General features: G+C 37.8%; 2 protein-coding genes across 2 annotated transcripts; both read right to left on the bottom strand.

The window, feature by feature from the left end:
* Positions 1-13376: 13376 nt before the first annotated feature.
* On the bottom strand, positions 13377-17047 carry HRD1 (E3 ubiquitin-protein ligase hrd1). Its single transcript, XM_058508431.1, has 4 exons — positions 16768-17047; positions 16609-16713; positions 15853-16552; positions 13377-15806 (listed from the first exon to the last, which is right to left on the bottom strand). Exons 1-4 carry the CDS (start codon positions 16792-16794, stop codon positions 14077-14079), a joined length of 2562 nt encoding a protein of 853 aa, XP_058356118.1. The 5' UTR covers positions 16795-17047; the 3' UTR covers positions 13377-14076.
* A 1910-nt stretch (positions 17048-18957) lies between these two features.
* Positions 18958-19527, bottom strand: ONS95_014756 (uncharacterized protein; the record flags this gene model as incomplete). Its single annotated transcript, XM_058508430.1, has 2 exons — positions 18958-19113; positions 19354-19527. 2 exons carry the CDS (start codon positions 19525-19527, stop codon positions 18958-18960), a joined length of 330 nt encoding a protein of 109 aa, XP_058356117.1.
* Between the last annotated feature and the right edge of the window lie 2319 nt (positions 19528-21846).

Below are 21846 nucleotides of genomic sequence, written 5' to 3'. Positions count from 1 at the left end.
TACTTTATAACTACTAAGAAGCTCATAGGACAATAAGCTTATTAATCGGAGATCTTAGTAAACTTCTACTTTACTATTATATACTACCTTAGAAAGCAGAATACTATAGTAGATACGCTATTACAAAAGGAATAAGATATTAATAGATAAGTTAAGATAAAAGATAAATTACGCACTTAGACCTTAATCTACCTAAGCTAGCTAGACCTATATATTCTAAAGGAACTAGAGAAGCTTCCGGATATATACTACTTAGCCCTAGTCGAGTTTAAACTAGATAACGAAACTAATCTAGTTATAGAGCTTATCTATATTAATTAAATATATAAAGCTCTAATAGTCTAACAGAAAGAATTAAAAGAACCTAATTTATAATACACCCTCCGGGAGAATAGCCTACTCTAATTTAAAGGTCGATTATAGGTCTCGGATATAGATAGTTTATATATACGACTTATCTAATACGTTTATAACTAAATCTCTATAGCTTATCCTAGGAAGTCTAAAATATTTAGCTTACTCTATACTAAGTACTACTAGCCTAGTATACTTAAGAATATAGCTAGGTTTATATTGAACTACCTAGCTTATAATTATATGAACTATTATTAAGATAAGACACTAAAGTACCTCTACCCTTTACTAATCCCTAACTACCTATAGTAATACTTAACTATAAACTTTAAGAGTATGCTAATAGATAAGTTTAAGTATAATTCTATACTTATTATAATAGACTATTTCTCTAAAGAAGCGATATTAATCCCTTATTTCTTTATATATATAGCTCACGACTTAGTATAGCTATTTATCTTTAACTACTAGAAGTTTAATAGACCTCTAGAAACGATAGTATTAGATAAAAGCCTATAGTTTATCTTCTCTTTCTAGAATAAGTTCTACTATATCCTCAGTATTAAAGTTAAACTCTTTACTACTTATTATATTTAAACAGATAGCTAGATAGAGATTATAAATTAATACTTAGACTAGTATCTTTAGCCTTTTATTAACTACTACTAAGATAACTAGTCTGAACTCTTACTAATAATAGATTACACTTAGCTAACTCTCTTATATAAGTCTCTAAGAATATCCTTATACTAGTTAAAGTATAAGTATAAGCTAAGGACTAGTTAAGATTAAGATAAGCCCTAGCTAGAGGTTAAATAAATAGTTACTAAGAAGCTAAACGTCACTAATACATAAGTATTTACTTATTATTATAAATAAGTCTAGAGGAAAGCCTAAGAGTTCCTCTGTAACTAATAGAAAAAGAAGTAATATAATATAAATAAATTACACTAAGAAGTTAACTAAAGGGTAAGTGATTCTATATAAGTAATAATAAGAAACTAGAAGATATACCGCTTAAAGAAGAAGCTAGACAATTAGTAAGCAGGCTTATTTAAAGTCCTTAGAAAAGAAAGCTATTTGTTTCAATTAGACTTCCTAGCCTTAATTAAAGTCTACTTCATATTCTCTATAGATAAGCTTTAGTAGTATAAGGATAACTTATTACTTAAATAAGTACTATAAGAATAAGAACCTATCTAAGTAGATACTAAATAAGAATAGGAAGTCTAAGATATCTTAAAAGTACGCCTTAAATAAGATAAGACTTTATAGTACTAAGCTAAATAGAAAGGACTTAATCTTAACTCTAAATTCTACTCTACTAGAGACTTTATAACTTATTTATATAAACTTCGGGATTTCTATTAAGCTTACCCTATAGAACTAGGACCGCCTAAGCTACTCCTTAAATAGTTAATCGCTTAGGAGGTAGAGGATAATAATATATATAATAGACTTATAGATAATACTATTATATCTAAAGTAAATCGCAGGAAATTTTTTCATAGCTTAGAGATAAGCTTTCCTTAGAAGAGGAAGTAATATAATAGACTGATTATAATAAGCGAGTCACGTAAGTAAGGCTAATATCATAAGGCTACAAGGCTAGAGTTATATAGTGAACTTAGGACTAGCTTAGTTCGCTAGTAGCTATATCTTCCCTACTTATTCTTAAGGCTCCTTAGGAACCTCTTCCTCTCACTATCTTTTCTACTTTATATTATAGCTACTAATAAACCTTCGTTATGCCGTCATAAATAATAAACAATTTAAATTTATAAAAGATAGTAATACTACTATTAATAATAATAATAAACTCTATTATAAATTAAATAAAGCTCTATACGGATTAAAGCAATCTCCTCGCTTATAGTATAAACACTTATTAAACTCACTTACAAAACTAGGTTTTAAACCTTTACTATATAACGAAGCTATATTTATCTATAATATATTAAAGATATTTATAATCTGTCACGTGGACGACTTGATATTTATAGGCCCAGATAATAATAAAATAAAAACAATAGTACAAGAATTAACTAAAACTATAAAAATAGAATATATAAGCGAAGTATACCAATTTCTTAGTATAGAAATTAAATTAGACTATAATAAACAATCTATATATATTAATCAAAATAAATACCTTAATACTCTACTAGAGAGATTTAATAAAAAAGGCTTAAACCCTGTAACTACACCAGTAGAACCAGGGGTAATGTTATGGACCCCTTGGTGCTACAGTTCAGTTAGCACCTATATAATAATAAAACTATCAGTAGTACTATAGGGGTATTAGTACTAATAAGGGAGCAGTACTATTAATAGGGTAGTACTAGCTAGGGAATAATATAAGACAGCGAGTAGTATTACTATATACTCACGCTTTAGTAGTAATAATTACTTAGATTATAGTAGACGATAGGTCACGTGATAGATCCTTAGATCCCTAGATCTCCTTATAGGAAAATAGATCTAAGGATCTAAGGATCTAATATTCTAAGGGATCTAAGGCGAACAAAGGTTCTATATAAAACTAGCATATCTACTATTAGATAAGAGCTTTATACTTAACTTTAAATAGTATTCTAATACTTAGTAACTATCTTCTATCTATATAATATACTTATCTCTTAATTATTAAAGATTAACTATAGCTTTCTATATTTATAGTAAGTAAATACCGGACTATTATACTTTAAGCACTTTCTTATTAGAGGTACTAATTCACGAAGATAATATATCCTCTATTAAAGGATCGTTAAACAATTACTTAGCTTCTACTAAGGTCTTTAACTTAAAGAATATACCTAAGATCACTACCCCAGATCTCTACTATAAAGACTAATCTAAGCTTAGAGTATACCTCACGTAGGTTAAGCTTTATACAAGCTTTAATAGTTACTAGTTCATTATAAAGACTAATAAAGTCCTTTAAGCTTCGTCCTTTCTCTAGGGATCTACTTTTAATTAGATTAAGACTTTCTTCTTAGATTATATTTAGAACCGAACTAAGGATAAGAGAGTCTCTATAGTAATAACTAAGGAATCCTAAAAGATCTTTATAACTTTTAAGGGTTTCGAGTATAAGATTAACCGTATCTTTAGTAATATTAATTAGAACTATACTACTAAACAGAATATCTAGAACCTAAAGTAGGTTAAGTTAGTAACTACGTATACTACTACCTTCTAGTAATTCGCGAATTAGACTAGCTAGAATAATAACGCCTTTTAAGTATAGTACTATAAAGGGTTAAAAGATAGAGTAAAAGATAAGATAGTAAGATTAGACGCACTTACTAACTTATAAGAACTTATTGAAATAGCTATTAAGATTAATAACTAAAACTACAAGAGGGTACTTAAGAAGAAAGGCTAATACTACTCCGGAATATATATATACTAAGGAAGAGGGAGTAATAATAAAAAACTATTCTATCCTTAGGAAATAGAACTTAATATAATATTCCGGAAGCTAAGTTATTAAGGAAAGCTATATAGTAGCAGGCTATCTAAGAAAGTTATAAGCGAGTAATAAGAGAAGAAGCTATACTTTAAGTATAGCTTTCCTAGTTATATAGCTAGCTCTTATCAATAAAAGAAGTCGTAGACAGATAAGAAATATACTAATATAATAAGACGTAGCTCTTATAATAAACTAACACGATAACTTACTATAATATATTAATATATAACTATAGATAAGCTTAAGGAGAATTATATCTATACCTAGTTAGGCGATTCTAACAATAGTAAATAAGATTCTATAAGCGTCGTGGATTAGCTCAAGTAAACTGTTATTAGTATACCCCCTAAGGATTATATATATCAAGATAACGATAGCTCTAGGCTAGATAATAATATAGAGCTAATACTAAGTAATAATAAGGAGGAGGCCTAGGAACCTAAGTAGACTTTAGAACTAAGGCTACCTTAACTTAAACTCTCAGGACTAAGAGTAAGTGAAACTTAGGAAATTACCTAAAGAGAAAAAAGCTTGTATTAAGTTAGCTATAATACTCGCTATTAGACTAATATAGCTACCGGGGTTACTTATTAAGAACTAGGCCTTATTAGCTTAGGGGGTCTACTATAGGGGGTAAGGTATAAAGTAGTCTACCGGGACTATAAGCGTATTAGATAGAAGATAGCTAGTAGCTAGGAAGGACTAACGACTTTTATATAGCACTTACTACTCTAGAATACTATTATTCTTAATACTAGCGCGCTACTAGAGGTAAGTAAGGAATAGGAAATTATAGCTAAGAACTGATATAATAAGATATAGGTCTATATTAATAATAATAGCCAGTACTATTACAAGATATATAACCTAGTAATATACACCGAACTCGGAATAGGGCTTATATATAAGGTCAGCCTAAGCTATAGTAATTAAAGGGTATAAGAAAGTATCCTTAACTATAGTATATATTAGGAATATTTCTACGTGTAATAACTTACTACTATTAAAGATAAATATCTCATGTTAAAGGTTAAAATCAAGGGAGTTAAGCTTTAAGTAATAGTAAACTCTAGAGTATAAGGGAACTTTATATCTCCTACTATTATACTTAAGCACTACCTATTAACTAAAGTAAAAGATAAAGGATACTACCTAGTACTAGCGGATAGTAAGATCGCCTCTAATAGACTAATCGAGGTCTAGACTACTCTAGTTTATATAGGTATCACCGGATACTTCGAAATAATTTAATTCGATATTATTAGGATTAGAAAGTATAATATTATCCTAGGGTTACTATAGATAGAAAAATATAATCTTATTATTAATTAGTAGATAGGAAAACTTAAGTTTAGTTATTACTAAAACTACTATTATCTACTAGAAATAGAAGTAATAAGTATTCGAGAGGTTAGCGCTACCTCTAAGGAAGAGCTCGGATACTAAGATAAAGGTCCACTAATAAAGGATATACTATTAGTATATAAGAAGTTTATAGTATTATTTAAAGAGGAATAAGGTATTAAGGCCTTACTAAAACACTAGGATTACAATTATCAGATCGAGTTAGAACTAAGTACTAAATTAATATTCTAACTACTTAGGGAATATTCGGCGATAGACTTAATAATAATTAAGTAATATATTAATAAAAACTTAGCGAAAGGATTTATCTAAGAGTCTAAATCTCTATAGGAGAGTAATATCTTATTCGTAAAAAAGAAAGATAGTAGATAACAAATATATATTAACTACTATTAATTAAATAATACCATAAAGAAGGATTATTATATACTACTATTAGCTAAGGAGCTACAAGATAAACTTATTAGGGCCAAGATTTTTACTTAGCTTAACTTATAAGAAGCGTATAACTTTATTAAGATAGCTAAGGGAGAAGAAGAAAAGATAGTATTTCATACTTATTTCAGTTACTATAAGTATATAGTTATACCCTTCAGCTTAACTAATACACTAGCCATATTTTAGCATCTAATTAATAATATTTTACAGCCTTACTTAGACATAACATATATATACTATTTAGATAATATACTAGTCTACTCTAAATCAAAGGAGTAATATATAAAGGATATTACAGCTATTCTCTAAAGGCTAGAGGATACTTACTTATTACTTAAACTAGAGAAGTATAACTTCCACGTAGATAAGGTTATCTTCTTAAGCTATATAGTTACTACTACAGGATTAGCTATAGATTCTAAAAAGATTAAAGTAATTATTAAGTAGATAAGGCCTATAAATATTAAGGAAGTATAATTATTCCTCAGGTTTACTAACTTCTATAGGCGATTTATTAAAGACTACTTAAAAATCGCCGGGCTACTCACAGAGTTAACTTATAAGGATAAGGAATTCCACTAGTCTAATAGTATATAAAAAGTGTTTAAAGCACTTAAAGCAGCTTTTATCGCGGAACTAGTACTCACTTCCTTCACTCCTAATAAAGAAATACGTATAAAGACAGATTCTTCGGACTACGCTATTAGAGCTATACTTAGCTAGCTAGGCGAGGATAGGAGATAGTAACTAGTTGCTTATTATTCGCGGAAACTATTACTAGTAGAACTTAACTACAATATATACGATAAAGAGTTACTAGTAATTATAGATATAGTACGTAAGTAGAAGGTCTACCTTAAGGGCGCTACTTATAAAGTATAAATCCTAACAGACTATAAGAATCTTATTTACTTTATAACTACTAAGGAATTAAACTAACACTAGGTTCAATAGTATAAAACACTCTCTATTATAAAACTTCGAATTTCTTATATTAAGGGAACGGAAAACACTAGGGCTAACGCCTTAAGTAGGAAGCCGGAATATCTTATAAATAAAACTTATAAATCCTATACTATACTACAGAAGGATAGCGATTCGCTAATAGTTAATCACTAATAGCTAGCCTTAATAAGCCAGGTCGCTAAGAAAATCTAGAAGAGCTATACTAATAACCTAGTTATAGCTAAATAAAAGAAGTAGCTAAGTGAAGAATTCTCTTTTACTATAGGTAGTACGCTCTTATACTAAGGATAAATCTATATACTTACTAGGGATAAGATTAAATTCGTTACGTACTAGTATAAGCTACCTACTTATAGACACTAGGGGGTAGCTAAGACACTATCTAAGCTATCTAGGGAATACTACTTCCTAGGAATAAGGAAAGTAGTTAAAGACGTAGTAGTATTATATAATATATATATCCGGAATAAGGTATTATACTATACTCTATATAAGCTTATGAAGTTACTAATAATACTACCTCACTTATAGAAATCAATTACTTTAGATTTCGTAGTTAAGCTACTACTCTTAAAAGACCTAGTTATAGGAATTATATACGACTTAATTTATATAATAACAGATAGGTTTATAAAGTACGTGTATATAGTACTAGTACTTGAAATATAGGACGCGCTAATAATAGCGTAGGTATTCCTTAGAATAATCTTTATAAGCTACGGAATACTAAATAAGATTATCTTAGATAAAAATAAGCTCTTTACCTTAAAGTTCTAGAAAACTCTTATTATACTCTTAAGAATAAAGTAGAAAATATTAATTATATTCTATCCTTAGACTAATATATAGATAGAACGAATTAACTAGATAATAGAGACTTATCTTCAGTGTTATATGAACTATAAGTAAGATAACTAGGTATAACTAGTCCCACTTACCTAGTTTATATATAATAGCACGGATTAAGAGACTATTAGAGTATCACTATTCTACGTGAATTATAAGTATAATCCCACGGTATATAACCTACTAATAGCCGGTCAGGGTACCGCGTAAGAAGCTATACTATAGGCAGGTAAGCTTAAATAGCTCTATAAAGAATTATTAGCTAATATTCTCTTTATTATATAGAGATCTATAATCTACTATAATAGAAAGCGTAATATAGGACTAACGCTTAAGGAGAGGGATAAAGTCTACTTACTTAGAAAGAATATTATAACTAAATAACTAAGTTATAAATTAGATTATAAAAAGCTAAGACTATTTAGGATTACTAAAGTTAAAGGACTAGTTAATTATTAACTAGCTCTACTAAAAATAATAAATATCTACCTAGTATTCTATATATCTCTCCTTGAACTAGTATCGCTAAGAGCGCTACCCGCTTCTATTACTAAAATATAACTAATTAATCTAAACGCTAAATACGAAGTAAAGGCTATTCTCGATTATTAGTATTTCTATAATAAACTAAAATATTTAATTAAATAGAAAGGGTACTTATAATCAGAAAATACTTAAGAACCTAAATCTAACCTCTACTACCTTAAGCTTCTATAGGAATTCTATTAAAGAAATCCAGGTTTACTTAGAAAGAAAAGGACCTAAGGTCCGGGACCGGGCCCTTAAAGAAGGACACTAAGTAAGCGTTAGGTTTAAAGGTAAGGAACTAAGAAGTAAGATTATCCTTAATAAGCTTAGAAGGAGGCGTTAGAGGACGAGTAAGGGTTATAGTTTTTCCTATCTTAAACTAATATATAGGTTATTTAGGAGTAAACCTCTTAATATACCCTAAGGTATTATAATTATAATACTTTAAGCGAATATACTCGGAGTATTATTTCGAAATAGATAAATCTAAGAAGTAAGTATAGGAAAAGCTATAGTAGAAGGAATAAGGCTTTACGAGTTATATAATACACTTAATATAAAGCGCGAGCTAGATACTCTGTTTTTTCTTTATCTAAGTGATACTCGATTTCTTTATAATACTAGATATAATAGATAAGGAAAATAGTTATTAGTAACTATTAACGTTTCTTAAGGTTATACTTAAATATAGGGACTACACTAGGCTAAAAGGAGGATAGTATTATAAACCCCTTAGCGCTATAGTTCAGTTAGCACTTATATAATAATAAAACTATTAGTAGTACTATAGGGGTATTAGTACTAATAAGGGAGCGGTATTATCGATAGGGTAGTACTAGCTAGGGAATAATATAGGATAGTAAGTAGTACTATTATATACTTACGCTTCAGTAGTAATAGTTACTTAGATTATAGTAGATAATAAGTTATATAATAGATCCCTAGATCCTTAGATCCCCTTATAAGAAAACGGATCTAAGGATCTAAGGATCTAGTATCCTAAGGGATCTAAGGCGAACGAAGGTTCTATATAAGACTAGCACGTCTACTATTAGATAAGAGCTTTATACTTAACTTTAAATAGTATTCTAATACTTAGTAATTATCTTCCGTTTATATAATATACCTACCTCTCGATTATTAGAGATTAACTACAGCCTTCTGTATTTACAGCGAGTAAATACCGGACTATTACAGGTAAAATTACAAAAAGCTACTAATATAGCTAATAAAGATGATTTACAATTATATCAATAACAAATAGGCTCCTTAATACACTTATTAACTAAAACTAGACCCGATATAAGCTACGCTACCGGTTAATATGCTAGATATATATCTAATCCTGATTTATCACACTTTAAAGCACTAGACCTAATATGGAAGTATCTTAATAAATATCCATATTCAGGAACCTACTATATTTGTAATAATAAGACTTTTCTAGAATTATTAGGCTATACAGACGCAGACTGGGGAGGTGATATTAATAGCCGAAAAAGTACTAGCGGGTATATATACTTTATAAATAACTGTATTATAAGCTGGTTTAGTATATTACAAAAAACTATAGCTTTATCAAGTTGCGAAGCTGAATATATGGCTTTTAAAGAAGCTATTAAAGAAATAATATACTTAAATAACTTAATAAATTACTTTAATAAACTAATATATAAAAAAGACTCAAATATACCTAAACTATTAACTGATAGTGAATCAGCTTTAAAATTAGCTAATAACCCTGAATTTTATAAAAGAAGTAAACATATCGATATAACATACTACTTTATAAGAAACGAAATAACTAATAATAAACTAAGCTTATTATATGTAAATACTAACGTCCAATTAGCTGATAGCTTTACAAAAGGATTAGATAATAATAAACAATTACGATTTATATCAGCTTTAAATTTAAAATAAAAAACCTTAAGATAAAATATAATAAATATATATATATATCTTACAAGGGGCTATTAGAGTTAGATATTCCTAGTATAGTTTCGGAATATATAACTCTTAGTGTTTATAAGCTATAAGGTAAATTCCGATGTTTTAGAAGCTAGGAAACCTTATAAGGAAAATTCCGGTGTTTTAGAAGCTAAGGTAATTCCGGTGTTTTAGAAACTAGAAGGTTTCCTTCCTATTTCAGGAATTTACTAGTTTCATAAGCTAGAGCTTTTTGAAACCTTCCGGTTTTAGAAGTCATAAGAGCTAGCTTAATACTATACCGAATTAGGAAATAGGGCGTAGATATATAGAGCTAGAAATCCCCCCGAAGTAATGGAATCATCATACACTCTAAATATCTCTACTTTTCAGAAGGAGCTTTGAGGTGGGCATAGTTCTTGCAGGAGAACGAGAGTTGCGCTCATTGAAGATCCACGACTAATTATTGGCATAGTCTGAGCTTACTCCTGTTTCCAAAACCAGATCCATCACACGAATTTTGATTGTCTCTGTGGGCTAGGGGCCCAGTTAATGTTTCCTCACACAGCAGCAGCACGTAAGAGGGCCAAAGAACAATGACGCAGGTACTGGGAAGCCTTTAGACGGCCGGGAGAAGAAATCTTACTCTGCTTGCACTCAATTGAAGATATCAACAGCTATTTGCTCGTTGCTAACCGTGACTGTAAGGGAGACCAACCCTGGATAAGTGCCAGCCTGAGCTCCCACAATCACTTTGCGACAAGCACTGTCGAGCTTGACAACAAGGACATTTTGAAACCGTGGTCCGACTGCATTGTCAGAATCCACGTGGAATCTTGAGAGAGCTTCTTGGTATTATATTAAACTCACCACATCAATTCCTGTTGTGGGAAGTCTCCAGAATATGTGGCGTCTCTGCCGGCTCCCATTTCGCCAATGTAATACGTTTTCTACTGGACAAGGCAACCAAAAACCCAGCTCCTCTTTGCATACCTCCACCCACATGTGCGCAAAGCCCAGACATAACTTTCTCTTTGAGGCCGATTCTCAGCGAAGCTGCCGGTAATGTTCTGATATGCCCGATGCAAGTGTCCTCGACCAATGACGATATTCTTGATTGTGTCGAAGCTCAACACTCAGGATGGTGCGAAGCCTTGCTCTCAGCATTGAGCCACGAAGTCGTTCAAAGCCAAGGACTTCCGGAAACGGGGAGGTCGTAATTGAGGGCCAGCTAGATGAAAATGCCGTTTCCATCCTCACGCATCGCCCACCTAGGTCCAATTATCATTGTGTAAGACGCACTTTTCCTGACGAGATGTGGAGCCTACTGAATGTGTTGAATTACTACACAAACCGTGCATTGAACCAATTCATGTAGTACCTTGTAGGTGCTGGCGTGGAGAATTTCATTCGCATCGGGAGTAAGAGTAAGTCAGTGCTTAGAGGTTAAGGATCCTCGAGTGATCGCTAGAGCTGGCCGGAAGACCAACATGGACGCCTACATATGTGGCAATAACTGCAAGGAACTCGAGGGTCAAGAGGTGCCTCCATTAGACGAAAGCTGGGGGGCATCCGCAACACTGAAAAACAGCCAGTCGGTCCATATCCATTTGACCAAGCAATTTGAATGACTGCACGACTGCATCCGGACGACTACCACTTCCTGTGTCCCAATAAAATGTACAGCGATAAATGCGACCACAGAGCTCCAATCTCATCCGTACTACCATCTACTCGGATCTCGGCAATCACAAAAGCACTCAAAATACTCCCGATGTCCATGGTATGTAGAAGAAGGTGTTTTTTTCTGGATCACACATGTTGAAGATGGCGGCTCCAACATTGCTCAACAGAAGTCACACAGCAGCTCCTGGGAGGTCAATATAACACATGCGCTCGCTCATTGCATTGTTTGCGAATGTATTTAAAGCAGTTTGGACGTCACTGCTCTCGTTCCTTACAGAAGGCATTTACTAGCTCTACGCGCGAAATTCCGCAGGGATTGTGAAAGTATTCAGAGTCACCGAGATGAAGAGGCTCTTGACCGGGAGTGATTCACCAACTCTGCGGTGGCTAATGGAAACGAGAACCAGACTGTCAAGCAGAGTAGAAACTGCTGGCCAAACGCCGATGAGCGAGTTGTTGCGGTATGGTTTTTTGTATTGACGCCACGTAAACCAATGTAAGAACTTGTTGCTAATCAGGTATCGCTTGGTTACTGTAGATAGTTTCCAGTCATTGCGCACGCTCTTCTTTCATTTCAAGCCATGTCATTCAGTATCTTGAAGCATGGTAGTGACATTAAGCTGTGGCCCAAATCCACCGATCCTTCTCCGTGTCGAGGCCGTAATGACAGGAATGCCAGTTGCAATGTCGGAAATGATTATCGGACGCATCAACCAGCAGGGATTCTTTTACACTTCACTTGGAGACTATGATACGATGCCGTTGACGACAAAGCTGACAATTACGTGACTTTTGTGGTGAGGAAGCCAATATCTTCATCATTTCGCTCGTGCGAAGTAACATGGCGAAAAAGGTTGGATCCCCAAAGACTAGCAGCTGAAACAACAAACAACGTAGCGAACATAGACAGTTCTTATCTCATCGGGCATTCAGATACCAATATAAGTGTACAGATGTTGGATGACATGCTTGGACTGCTACAAGTGGATAATGCTACTGGCAGAAGTTTCAGCATCTGTTAACATCCAGATACCCATATCGGCGCCTCAAAATCTAACGATCTCGAGAAAATCAGTCAAGAACCAGGCCGCCAGTTGATTTATAACCATTATCTCAGCGATTATGGCCACCAGTGCCTTGCCCGATGCCATTCTGAAACCACACGGAGTTCTTGCTTGCCCGAAGGGTTCTGACTGCCATTACAGTCTTTGCGATTATGCCTTGCAGAATAATACCTCTGGACAGGATTATGGGAAATATATGGTCGAAATGAACGGTATGCGACTTGTATGCGGACGTGTCAAGAAGGCAGTGAATTGCCATCTTGCCCAATATGTCGCGAAGATTGCCTGCGCGAATGTTGTTGAACAAGCAGTTCCAAGATGCAACCACACTATCAATTCTCACTGCTTCAAAGTCGTAAACTCCCCTTCTTCAGATGTCCGGATTCTTCTGTGTTCTACTGCAGTATGGCCATCCTTATCGAGGATCTTGCGGCTCCCTGCAACAAGAGGGACACTGGCAGGAGTGCTATTATTCGGCAATCTATATGCAACAAGACTCGTGAATGTGCCCGGTACTTGCAGTCATACCGGTTCACTGCCTTGTCACAATGAAACAGACTATAATCCTTGTCTACTGCTTTGCCGAGGTAAGTATTGTGTAACTTACCTATCGTCTTCTGATTCGTTTCGATGTCTTGGGCGTCGAAGCTTTCAAGGAAGTCAGGTATTCACGTTCTACACACTTTAACACGTTTGGGGAACGAATAGTTCTCGAAAAGGTTCGTCTTGCAGCATGTTGCCAGACCTGTTCTCCCTAACAAGCCCGACGATTAGATCTCCTGAAATTGAAGTACTGCAGCGAAATCACCTTGATGGGGTTCCGATTGTTGTGCTCGGAGGCGGACGCTTCTTCACTACCGAGTCAGTCGATGGTCTCGTAGGCATGTCTGAGGTCGACAGACCAGAGTTATTCTAAGAAGTGACAAAGGGTTAACGTGATTTGATTTAGGTATATTAACAGAGCAACTGTGAGGGGAAATAACTCTAGTACCATAAATGCAATTGCCTAGATGCCAGTGGCGGAGGGATGGGGGGGTTCTTGTACAAATAAGATTTGGAAAAGATGTGATCTAACTCAGCAATGCTTTAATAGTAGACTGACGTCAAAATTCCCAAGGCCTTCCATCCACTGTGTTCAACAACTTACATGAGGGGGAAGGCAAAATGGAGAAGGAACTTTGGTTATCATGCCGATAAGTCAAAGTTCAGCTGAGAAGCGCTGACCAGTTGGTTCAGGGCCAGCACAAACCTTTTTCAGCAATATCCAGATAAAAAGTCAGCATGTACGAGCGCAAGTATGTGATACGCTTCTGAACTTTCGTTCGAGTTACAAATACAACAAGCCTAAAGGTCGCTCCGCTCCATGCACCATCAAGAATACACTGTCAAATACGACAACGAAGCTAGGTATCAGTCTGCCCTGGATTAAGCCCCTTCTGCCTCGTCAACTGTATCCTCCACCGTGGCAGCTTTCGCTTTCCCCTTCTCCTTCCTGCGCTCCTCTTCATGGGTATCTCGTGATGAAGATAATCCCTCCTCAGCCGTGGAAGAAGCCGTACTATCCATACTGCCCTGCACATCAACAATTGTGGGGGTTTGTGCTGCCAACGCTCTGGGGGAAGATTCTTCTGCATTACTGATCGGATTGGCCACAGAACTTGAGCCCATATATAGTTGATTGGAGCCCCAGTGAGGCAAGACATTTGCGCTTGTATCCTCCGGTTGTGCTGCGGTGGATTCCCTTGTGCTACTGGAGGTAGAGGTGGTACTTTGCGTTGAGGTCTTCGGGGCTGCGATGCTGGCTTGGTCAGCTGCTATTGACAGTGGAGTGTGGATGGCGTTTGTGTCGGACGAATCAGTAGACAAAGCCCCTGAGTGATCTTCGGGGTTTATTCTCGGCGTGGATGACAAGGTATTATTAGAAATACCGGTTGTAGGGCTGGTGCCACTTTGCGTGGTGGCTGTAGATGCTGTAGTTGCCATACTTGTTGGTTGCGGGATGGCGGCGCTGCCATCTAATCTTTCCAACGGAAGAAGGGACCATCCTTCTGGGATAGTTACGCCAGGTGGGAGGTTGGTACTGCCTGAGGGTATAGCGGCTGTATTCGGTCGCGCCACATGTCTTGCCAACTGAGGAGTAGCGTACTGCGAGGGGTTTCTGCCATTTCCCAATGGTCCTATAGGTGGAAGTGAAAGTTGTGGCAGTTGGTTTACCTGTGGCATCTGAAAAGTTGGTGCCAATGGATCTGCCGCTCCATTTTGTAGCAGCCGCAGCCTAGTAAGCTCTACCTGCAAGAGCTGCACTAAGTGTAGCTCTTGCTGTGTTACTTGCAGAGCTCTAATCTCTGCCAAAACTTGCTGCTCGAGCTGTTGAAGCTGATCCTGGATAGGACTTGCCCCAGCCGCATTCAGATTTTCCCCCACATGGCCTTGTGCTTGGGCTCGACGAGGAAATCCCAGCTCCAAACCATAAATCCTCGCATTTCCGGCTCCGCCTACTCCATTCTCTTGTCCTTGTTGCTGCCCAGCGAGACCTTGTGCAAAATCTTGGAGATTAGCTTGGCCGAAGCCAACTCTCAGAGGCCCAAGGTTGAGCATCCGCATCCTACGCTGAGGTCTGACAGCTGCTTGGGCCTGTGCTCCAGCACCATCCTGCTGACCAGGGCCAGGTTGTGGTTCTTGAGCTACTGGGTTGCCATTATTTGCAGATTGAGCTCCGGCGGCATCAATCACGGGTCGACGACATATTGGACAGACCTGTTGCCGCTCAAGCCAGCTCTTGAGACAACCGAGATGCAAGATATGGCCGCAGGGCAATTTCTTAGGCCGAGTTCGTTCATTAATGGTAGTAGTAGGTCTTATCGGGGGTGCTTCCGCGGGTGCCGCAGGTGGAGGCTCTGGATTTGTGACAGACCATGGTCGCATTTCCTCTCTACAGATGATACAAGTATCTTCCCGCTGGATATCCTCTACTGTAGCATCCCCGTATCTTGCATTCATATCCTGCGTGGCCTTGCGATATTTCACAAAAGCCCTCAGACGTTTGGTGAAAGACCGTGCTGTAAGGAACAGATCTCGCATAATATGAATTGGGAGACCGTAGAACATGAGTAGAATAACAAAGAACGAAACGTAAATGCCCAATTTGACAAAATCTACCGAATTAGCAGAAACTGTCCAAGCGAAAGCGTGTTTGCTTACCAGTGATCAAGTCTAGGGTCAATACCCATTGGCCTTTTGCCTCCCATCCGGGAACTTCAATATCCATTTCGTCCACATCATCTTCGAAAGGCAAAGGCGCACTTGCATCAGCTGTTTCAGCACCTCCCGCAGCTGCGGTTTCCCTTTGACGAATCATCTCGGCCCTCTCTTCTCTAACCTCTCTCCTCCGCTCAGCAAGTCGTTCCTGGGTTTGCTGCTTTACCACGCTGCTTTCTACTAATGATATGCCGTATCGCAACGCCGTCGCAAATGATGATGTGGTGAGGATGGCAAACTCAAAAAGAAACATCACCATCATATTCGGCCTCGCCTGCTGGATAACGGTGTTGATGGTGTACTTCATCAGCCAGAGATCATACACGGCAGACATGCCCAAGGACAGAGAAAGCCGAATATGGAAAAGACGTGGATTCGCAGGTGGTTGCTGTTCGAGAATCTCCACTCTCCCATCTCCGATCCATCCCCATACCTTACCCGTCAAGAGGGCAACAAACATCACCAAGAACCATGCACCGACTTCCTCTCTAAATATGGTCATTGCAAGACATGTTTCCGTTATTGCGAACCAAGACTTCTCGTAAAGTTGTTCGATTTCAATAGGCCGAAGTGCTCCATAACAAAGTCGCTGCAGTCCGTACATGAAAGATCCGTAGACGAAAAGGATCAGGTTGATCAATATCTGCCAAGCGAGTTAGTCAGTGTCGTTTGCAAGGACTGTTCGAGCGGCCAGCATACCATCAGGCAAAGGTTGCTTTGTGCCATATAAACACACGCCGAATAGAAGTTTGCCCGTTGATTGAAGGCAGAAAGTATAACCCCTCCAGCCAGGGCCGTAGACACCTGTAGCCGTTAGCCACTTGATCCGGGCATCGTGATGGAGCTTCAGATGCTTACTCCAGCATACCACGCAAGCCGTCCCATTTTGTTTGCAGTTACTCGGCTCGGATCAAAAGGGTAGAAGACCTTGCTGTATACGAATATCAAGTACCCATGCTGATGCTTTGTGTGCGAGTCGTGGGCGAACGTTATGACGACAGTTACAAATAAGGCGTTGATAACACGTTAGCTACACGATGATCGCCGTTTAGGAGCTTCGTCCCAGGAGCCAGGCTCTCCTCCGCTCTTGCGCCGCCGGAGCGGAACAACCTTGAACCACAAGCAATTCAGCCACCCCACCGTGGCAGAACGCCACTCCTGAAATGTTGACGCTAACCAAAAATAGTAAGTGATTTAAGCTTAGCCAAGCCTAGCTTTGTTTGGATTCAGATGCCACCTTCCCAGCTCTGAAGCGAAACAGCAAGAATTATCGGACATTTGGAAGGTGGATCCACAAAGAGTCATGCCCTTGGGCTCAGCAAATGCGCAATATCACAGCTTCTTCATGCCAAGATCTGCGAAGACAGGAGGATAAAAACCCTCTAAAGGGAGAGTCGAAACTCTTACGTTCAAGGTATTCCTTTCCTTTTTAGTAGGGTTCCATTGCTACATTGTTCCTATTACTTTGTGAGCATTTAGATAAGAACAGATACGTAAAATAGCTTACATTCTAATATCATAGAGATATAAATAGGAAACAATTACAAATAGAGCCAAGTTACGAGCAAAAGGAATCTAAAGATACGCATCTGAAAATATTGGGGTTTCGCTGTAGAGGCTGTAGCTCGATCGGCCTCTTCTATCCTAACGCATTGTATTGTGCAGTACACGAAAACTCATCGTCATGTACACGGGGGACATGATAGCCCATTTCCGCTCCTATTTTACCACACTCAACTAGCTAACCGGATTCCCAGTCGGGTTCAAGCACGCCTTCGGACTTGGTCTTAATCCCTCAACTATAGACCGTCAGCAGCAAGTTTGATTGTTATGGAAGGCTCAGTGAACTTTACTGAAAGCGAGTTGGCTGGGTAGAAGTACGAAAAGTACAACCGCTCAAAAAACAGCTGGTTTGCATTAAGACATATTGACTTCCAGGCCTTTCTGCTCCGAAAGTCGTCACTTCCACCGACCTTTCACGCTGATGGAATTGAGGAGCAGTCGCCACTCAGGCGAACGTTTGACTTCTACCTCCCTCACAGATATTGGAGTAGGGCCATACTTTCTTCGAGGAAGGCTATGGAAAAGTAGCAAAATGGGTTATGAAACAAATAGATACATGGACGTTGAGGATCTAAGACAAAGTGCTCGTCTTATGTACGGAAACATCTTGAGTAATACAGGCATTTGAAGGATAGAAACAAGCTACGTGCTGATAGCAGTACTGATAGTCCAAGAGGCATGCTATTTCTGATGGCTGAGGTCTGAATATGTCGTGAGACTAGGTGAACCCGCAACTGAAAAGCCACTTGAAAATAGAGGCAGAATAAAGGATGGAGCAACGCTTCAAGAAGTCAGGGCTGTAATACATTTCGTGACAGAGATATGTGAAAGCGCATGCCATGTAGAGGTTTGAGAATACACCTGTCACTGGATGAGGGTCGAGGTAAGAGGTTGCGAGTCTTTGATACGTTCTCACACCCCTCGAAGGAGGGAGGAGGGATGCGCTGGAACTGCCTTAGGAGCGGTGATCCAAGAAAAGCTTCCGCAGAACACGATTCACTCAAATGATTGGTGACCGAGCCAGATACGGAGAGAACATATTAGTTTAATCTCATCTTTCCTGAATCCGAACCGATCGCAATAAAGTAAAGAATGTAAGCACTGTTCCGCCTGTGGTATCGTGCGGTGTTTTGTTATAGGCAGTGAGAAGAGAACATACGGAATTGATAGGTGGGCCATTGTGATCGACCTCGCAGCCAAGAACGATCAAGACAAGTATAGACAGACCACGATGCCCAAAGCCTGAAGCTTAACGAAGTACGGAACCCAACGATTCCTGGCTAGCCACGCTTTCAAACAATGGACCGACAACACTGGCCCTAAATCTTATAAGACGAGAATAGATCTACCACATCTCAAGCGGAAGAGGCAGTGGAACATATGTACAAAATCCGAATTGATACGGATCACAATCACGCATTTAACCATCGGATTGACCAAGGCAGGGCATTGGATTGCTTTGCATAAATGTTCACCACCAGGAGATCAGTAATTGCTCTGATAGTGAGCTTTTCCGCCACGGAAACCAAGTACACCCTTGGAAAGGCGAAGTTTCGCGAACCGTACAGTCCCTTTCAACTTAGTTTCGGAATACTTGGAACTATCCGAATGAGGTATGTAAAGTTCCTTTATCGAAGAGGTCTGAGACGAATGAAAATTAGTATGTAGAAAAGCTTATAGGAACACAGGGGACCCAGAGAATCGGATACCAAAGCAAGTTGCGAACGGCTTTACTTGCAATAGCCAAGTATTCGAACTACACTAAATGAAACTGAAGTAATAGTTGAAGGTCCACTTGGACAGTCAGATGAAGTCCAAAACCATCAAGCCACACGGGGGGGGGGGGGGGGGGGGGAAGGGAGTCGAAACAAAGAGGCATACCTTTGCTGTGGCGCTGCGCTGCCATCCGGCGCAGCATAATTTGATACACTTCGAAGTACACTTTTGGGTGCGGGAATCCCAGCAGATAGAGCACCAAGCAGAGGAATCAATACTGAGAGCCAAGGCCAATACCAGTCGCAGACACCAGGGGGAGCGGATGCTCACTGATGGCATGTTACTCTACTGTTCTTTTTCTTCCCACCTCTCTGTCGGCAACCTATTCTTCTCTCCTCTCCTCTTCTCTCCTTTCTTCAACTGCAACAGGAATGGATTGCGGACTTGCAGGATCTGTAATCGACAATGTCTCAACTATCTCGACGGGTCGATCCTCGGCAGCCCCTGTCACCGGCACAGATAGAGTTCGATTCAGGCCCAATTCAATCGCGCTCCCAGTCTCTCGGTTGCACAAAACGCCACGAGAGGTTCCTAATAAATATTGACCCTTACTGTATGGGGAGGAGCAAGGCAGGCCTGTTGTTAGCTGCGTTGCCCACCTGCCCCCTGCGGGAGCAGCACTTGGAGGGCCAGCGAAGTGTCACTACTGGCGCGGCAGATGCATTTCAACGACTCGGCCACAACCTCAATAATCGCTAGCTAAGTCTGCTCTTGAACTCAAGACCATGGCTAGACTCTCGTCTTAATTGTAAAGACGAGAACATAGTCGTCGTACGACTTCAAGACATCGCAACCGCATAGCGCGTGGATAGGATGAGATTCGTGGGTTGCATGCGCGCACCTGCGTGTTGCATTCATTTGATCAACCCAGTGCCATGCCAATGGGAGCCCATGGCACATGGTCGCCTTGAATGAGTTGACCGACTCGCGTCTGTTTTTGTCACCCGCAATTTTTTTTCCTTTTTTTTTCTTTTTCCTTTTTATACTTTTTTCTGGTTGGGAAAGGAGCGGCGGATTGCAAGTTTGTGTCAGGGACTAACTTTGTGATTTGAACACCCGCGAGGCCTTTTGAAGTCTCTCAAGCTCGACCATTTCCACAGTGCTGTACATGAGAGACACCTCGACTTCTGACGGACCGGTTAGGAGAAAAGGATTCCCGTCGGCAGCAGCTGTCCAACGTGTGGAGAAGAGCCATCATCGAGGATCGATTCGGAGCAGATGGGCTTGATTTGAGGGCTTGACTAGGGTTGCACTATTAAATTTAATGGGGGGGTCATTAAATTTAATGCCAAGATTAATAGTCCTTAAGTATTAACTGTGAATTAACTGCTAAGGAACAGGCCTATTTCTCGCTTAGCTCATTTCAGCTAATCAGAGGCCTTTATTTGCTTAAAAATCCTACCTAGATCTAAATCTCTTAAAATTAACTTTTCACCTATTTTATTAATACTACGACTTACTACGATACCTATATAACGTGGTATAAACACCTAGCGTGCCTCTACGAATAGGTAAGCTAGCTCTAAGGATAAATATATAAAAGAATAATTCAGGAGATATAAAGACGTTGAAGGACGAGATTAAGGGGAGTGTAAACACTATAGGTAAGAGAAATTATAGAATATTATAAAGATATAAAAGCTATATCTTATAAAGTGCGAGAAGTATAAGAAAGCTATAAAAGAGACTAGAAAGGATACTAAATCTTTACGGAAAAAACAACTATCTATTGCTAATTTCTACGATTCTAAAGATATAACTGCAGATAAGCTTTTTACTCTTACTATATATACCTCTATAGTAAACTTCTCTATATTCTCGACTCCGGAATAGTAAGCTTTCTAGTATAAAATCAACTATATACCTCCTTACTATAATACTCTTAGTAATTCCCTTCTTATGAGTTGCTACGATAAAATTAAGAACTTTGTTTAAGGAATTACCGATATAGCCTCTTATATATAAATCGTTAGCGATAGATTATTAAATATCGGAAAGGTACACGTTGAAAATATATTATTCTTAGTTAGAGGAATATTATACTATTAGAAGAGTGAGGTAATTAGAGCTATTAAAGCTAGAGCAGAATAGATAGTTAAAAATATTATTAAATACGCTAATTTAATTACTAATAATATATTTCCTCGCTAGACGAGTTTCTCTTCTGATACTTATAGTACTTAACGAGCTATCTAGAAAACCCTACCTTTAGAACCAGGTTATAGCTATATTATTTCATCCCTGTGTGACTCCTACGGTATTTAGCTTATATTTAAGGATCTTCTATTTCTAGGAAAGGATAATAGGAGATAGTAAATTTACACTTAAATTAGAGCTTTTTTTAAGTCTATTCCGAATACTATTATATCTTTCTTTGCTAAAAGCGATAAATAGCTCGCTTACTTTCGTGATTCTATAGCTGCTAATAGCGGTATTCGTGCCTTAATTTCTACTGTACTAATATGCTAAGGAACATAATACTTTTAAGTTTAATCTATTACTAGGAGCTCTGAATTACTTTAATTATATATAGATCGACTTAATAATAATAGTAATAACTTAGTAAGGATTAAATCCGAGCTAAAGTAGGACTACTCT

The sequence above is a fragment of the Cadophora gregata genome (assembly GCF_030347475.1).
Source record: "Cadophora gregata isolate MNR1 chromosome Unknown scaffold_9, whole genome shotgun sequence".
NCBI lineage: Eukaryota > Fungi > Ascomycota > Leotiomycetes > Helotiales > Ploettnerulaceae > Cadophora > Cadophora gregata.
Note: the sequence above shows the minus strand (reverse complement) of the source record. Positions and strands in the feature narration are given on the sequence as shown.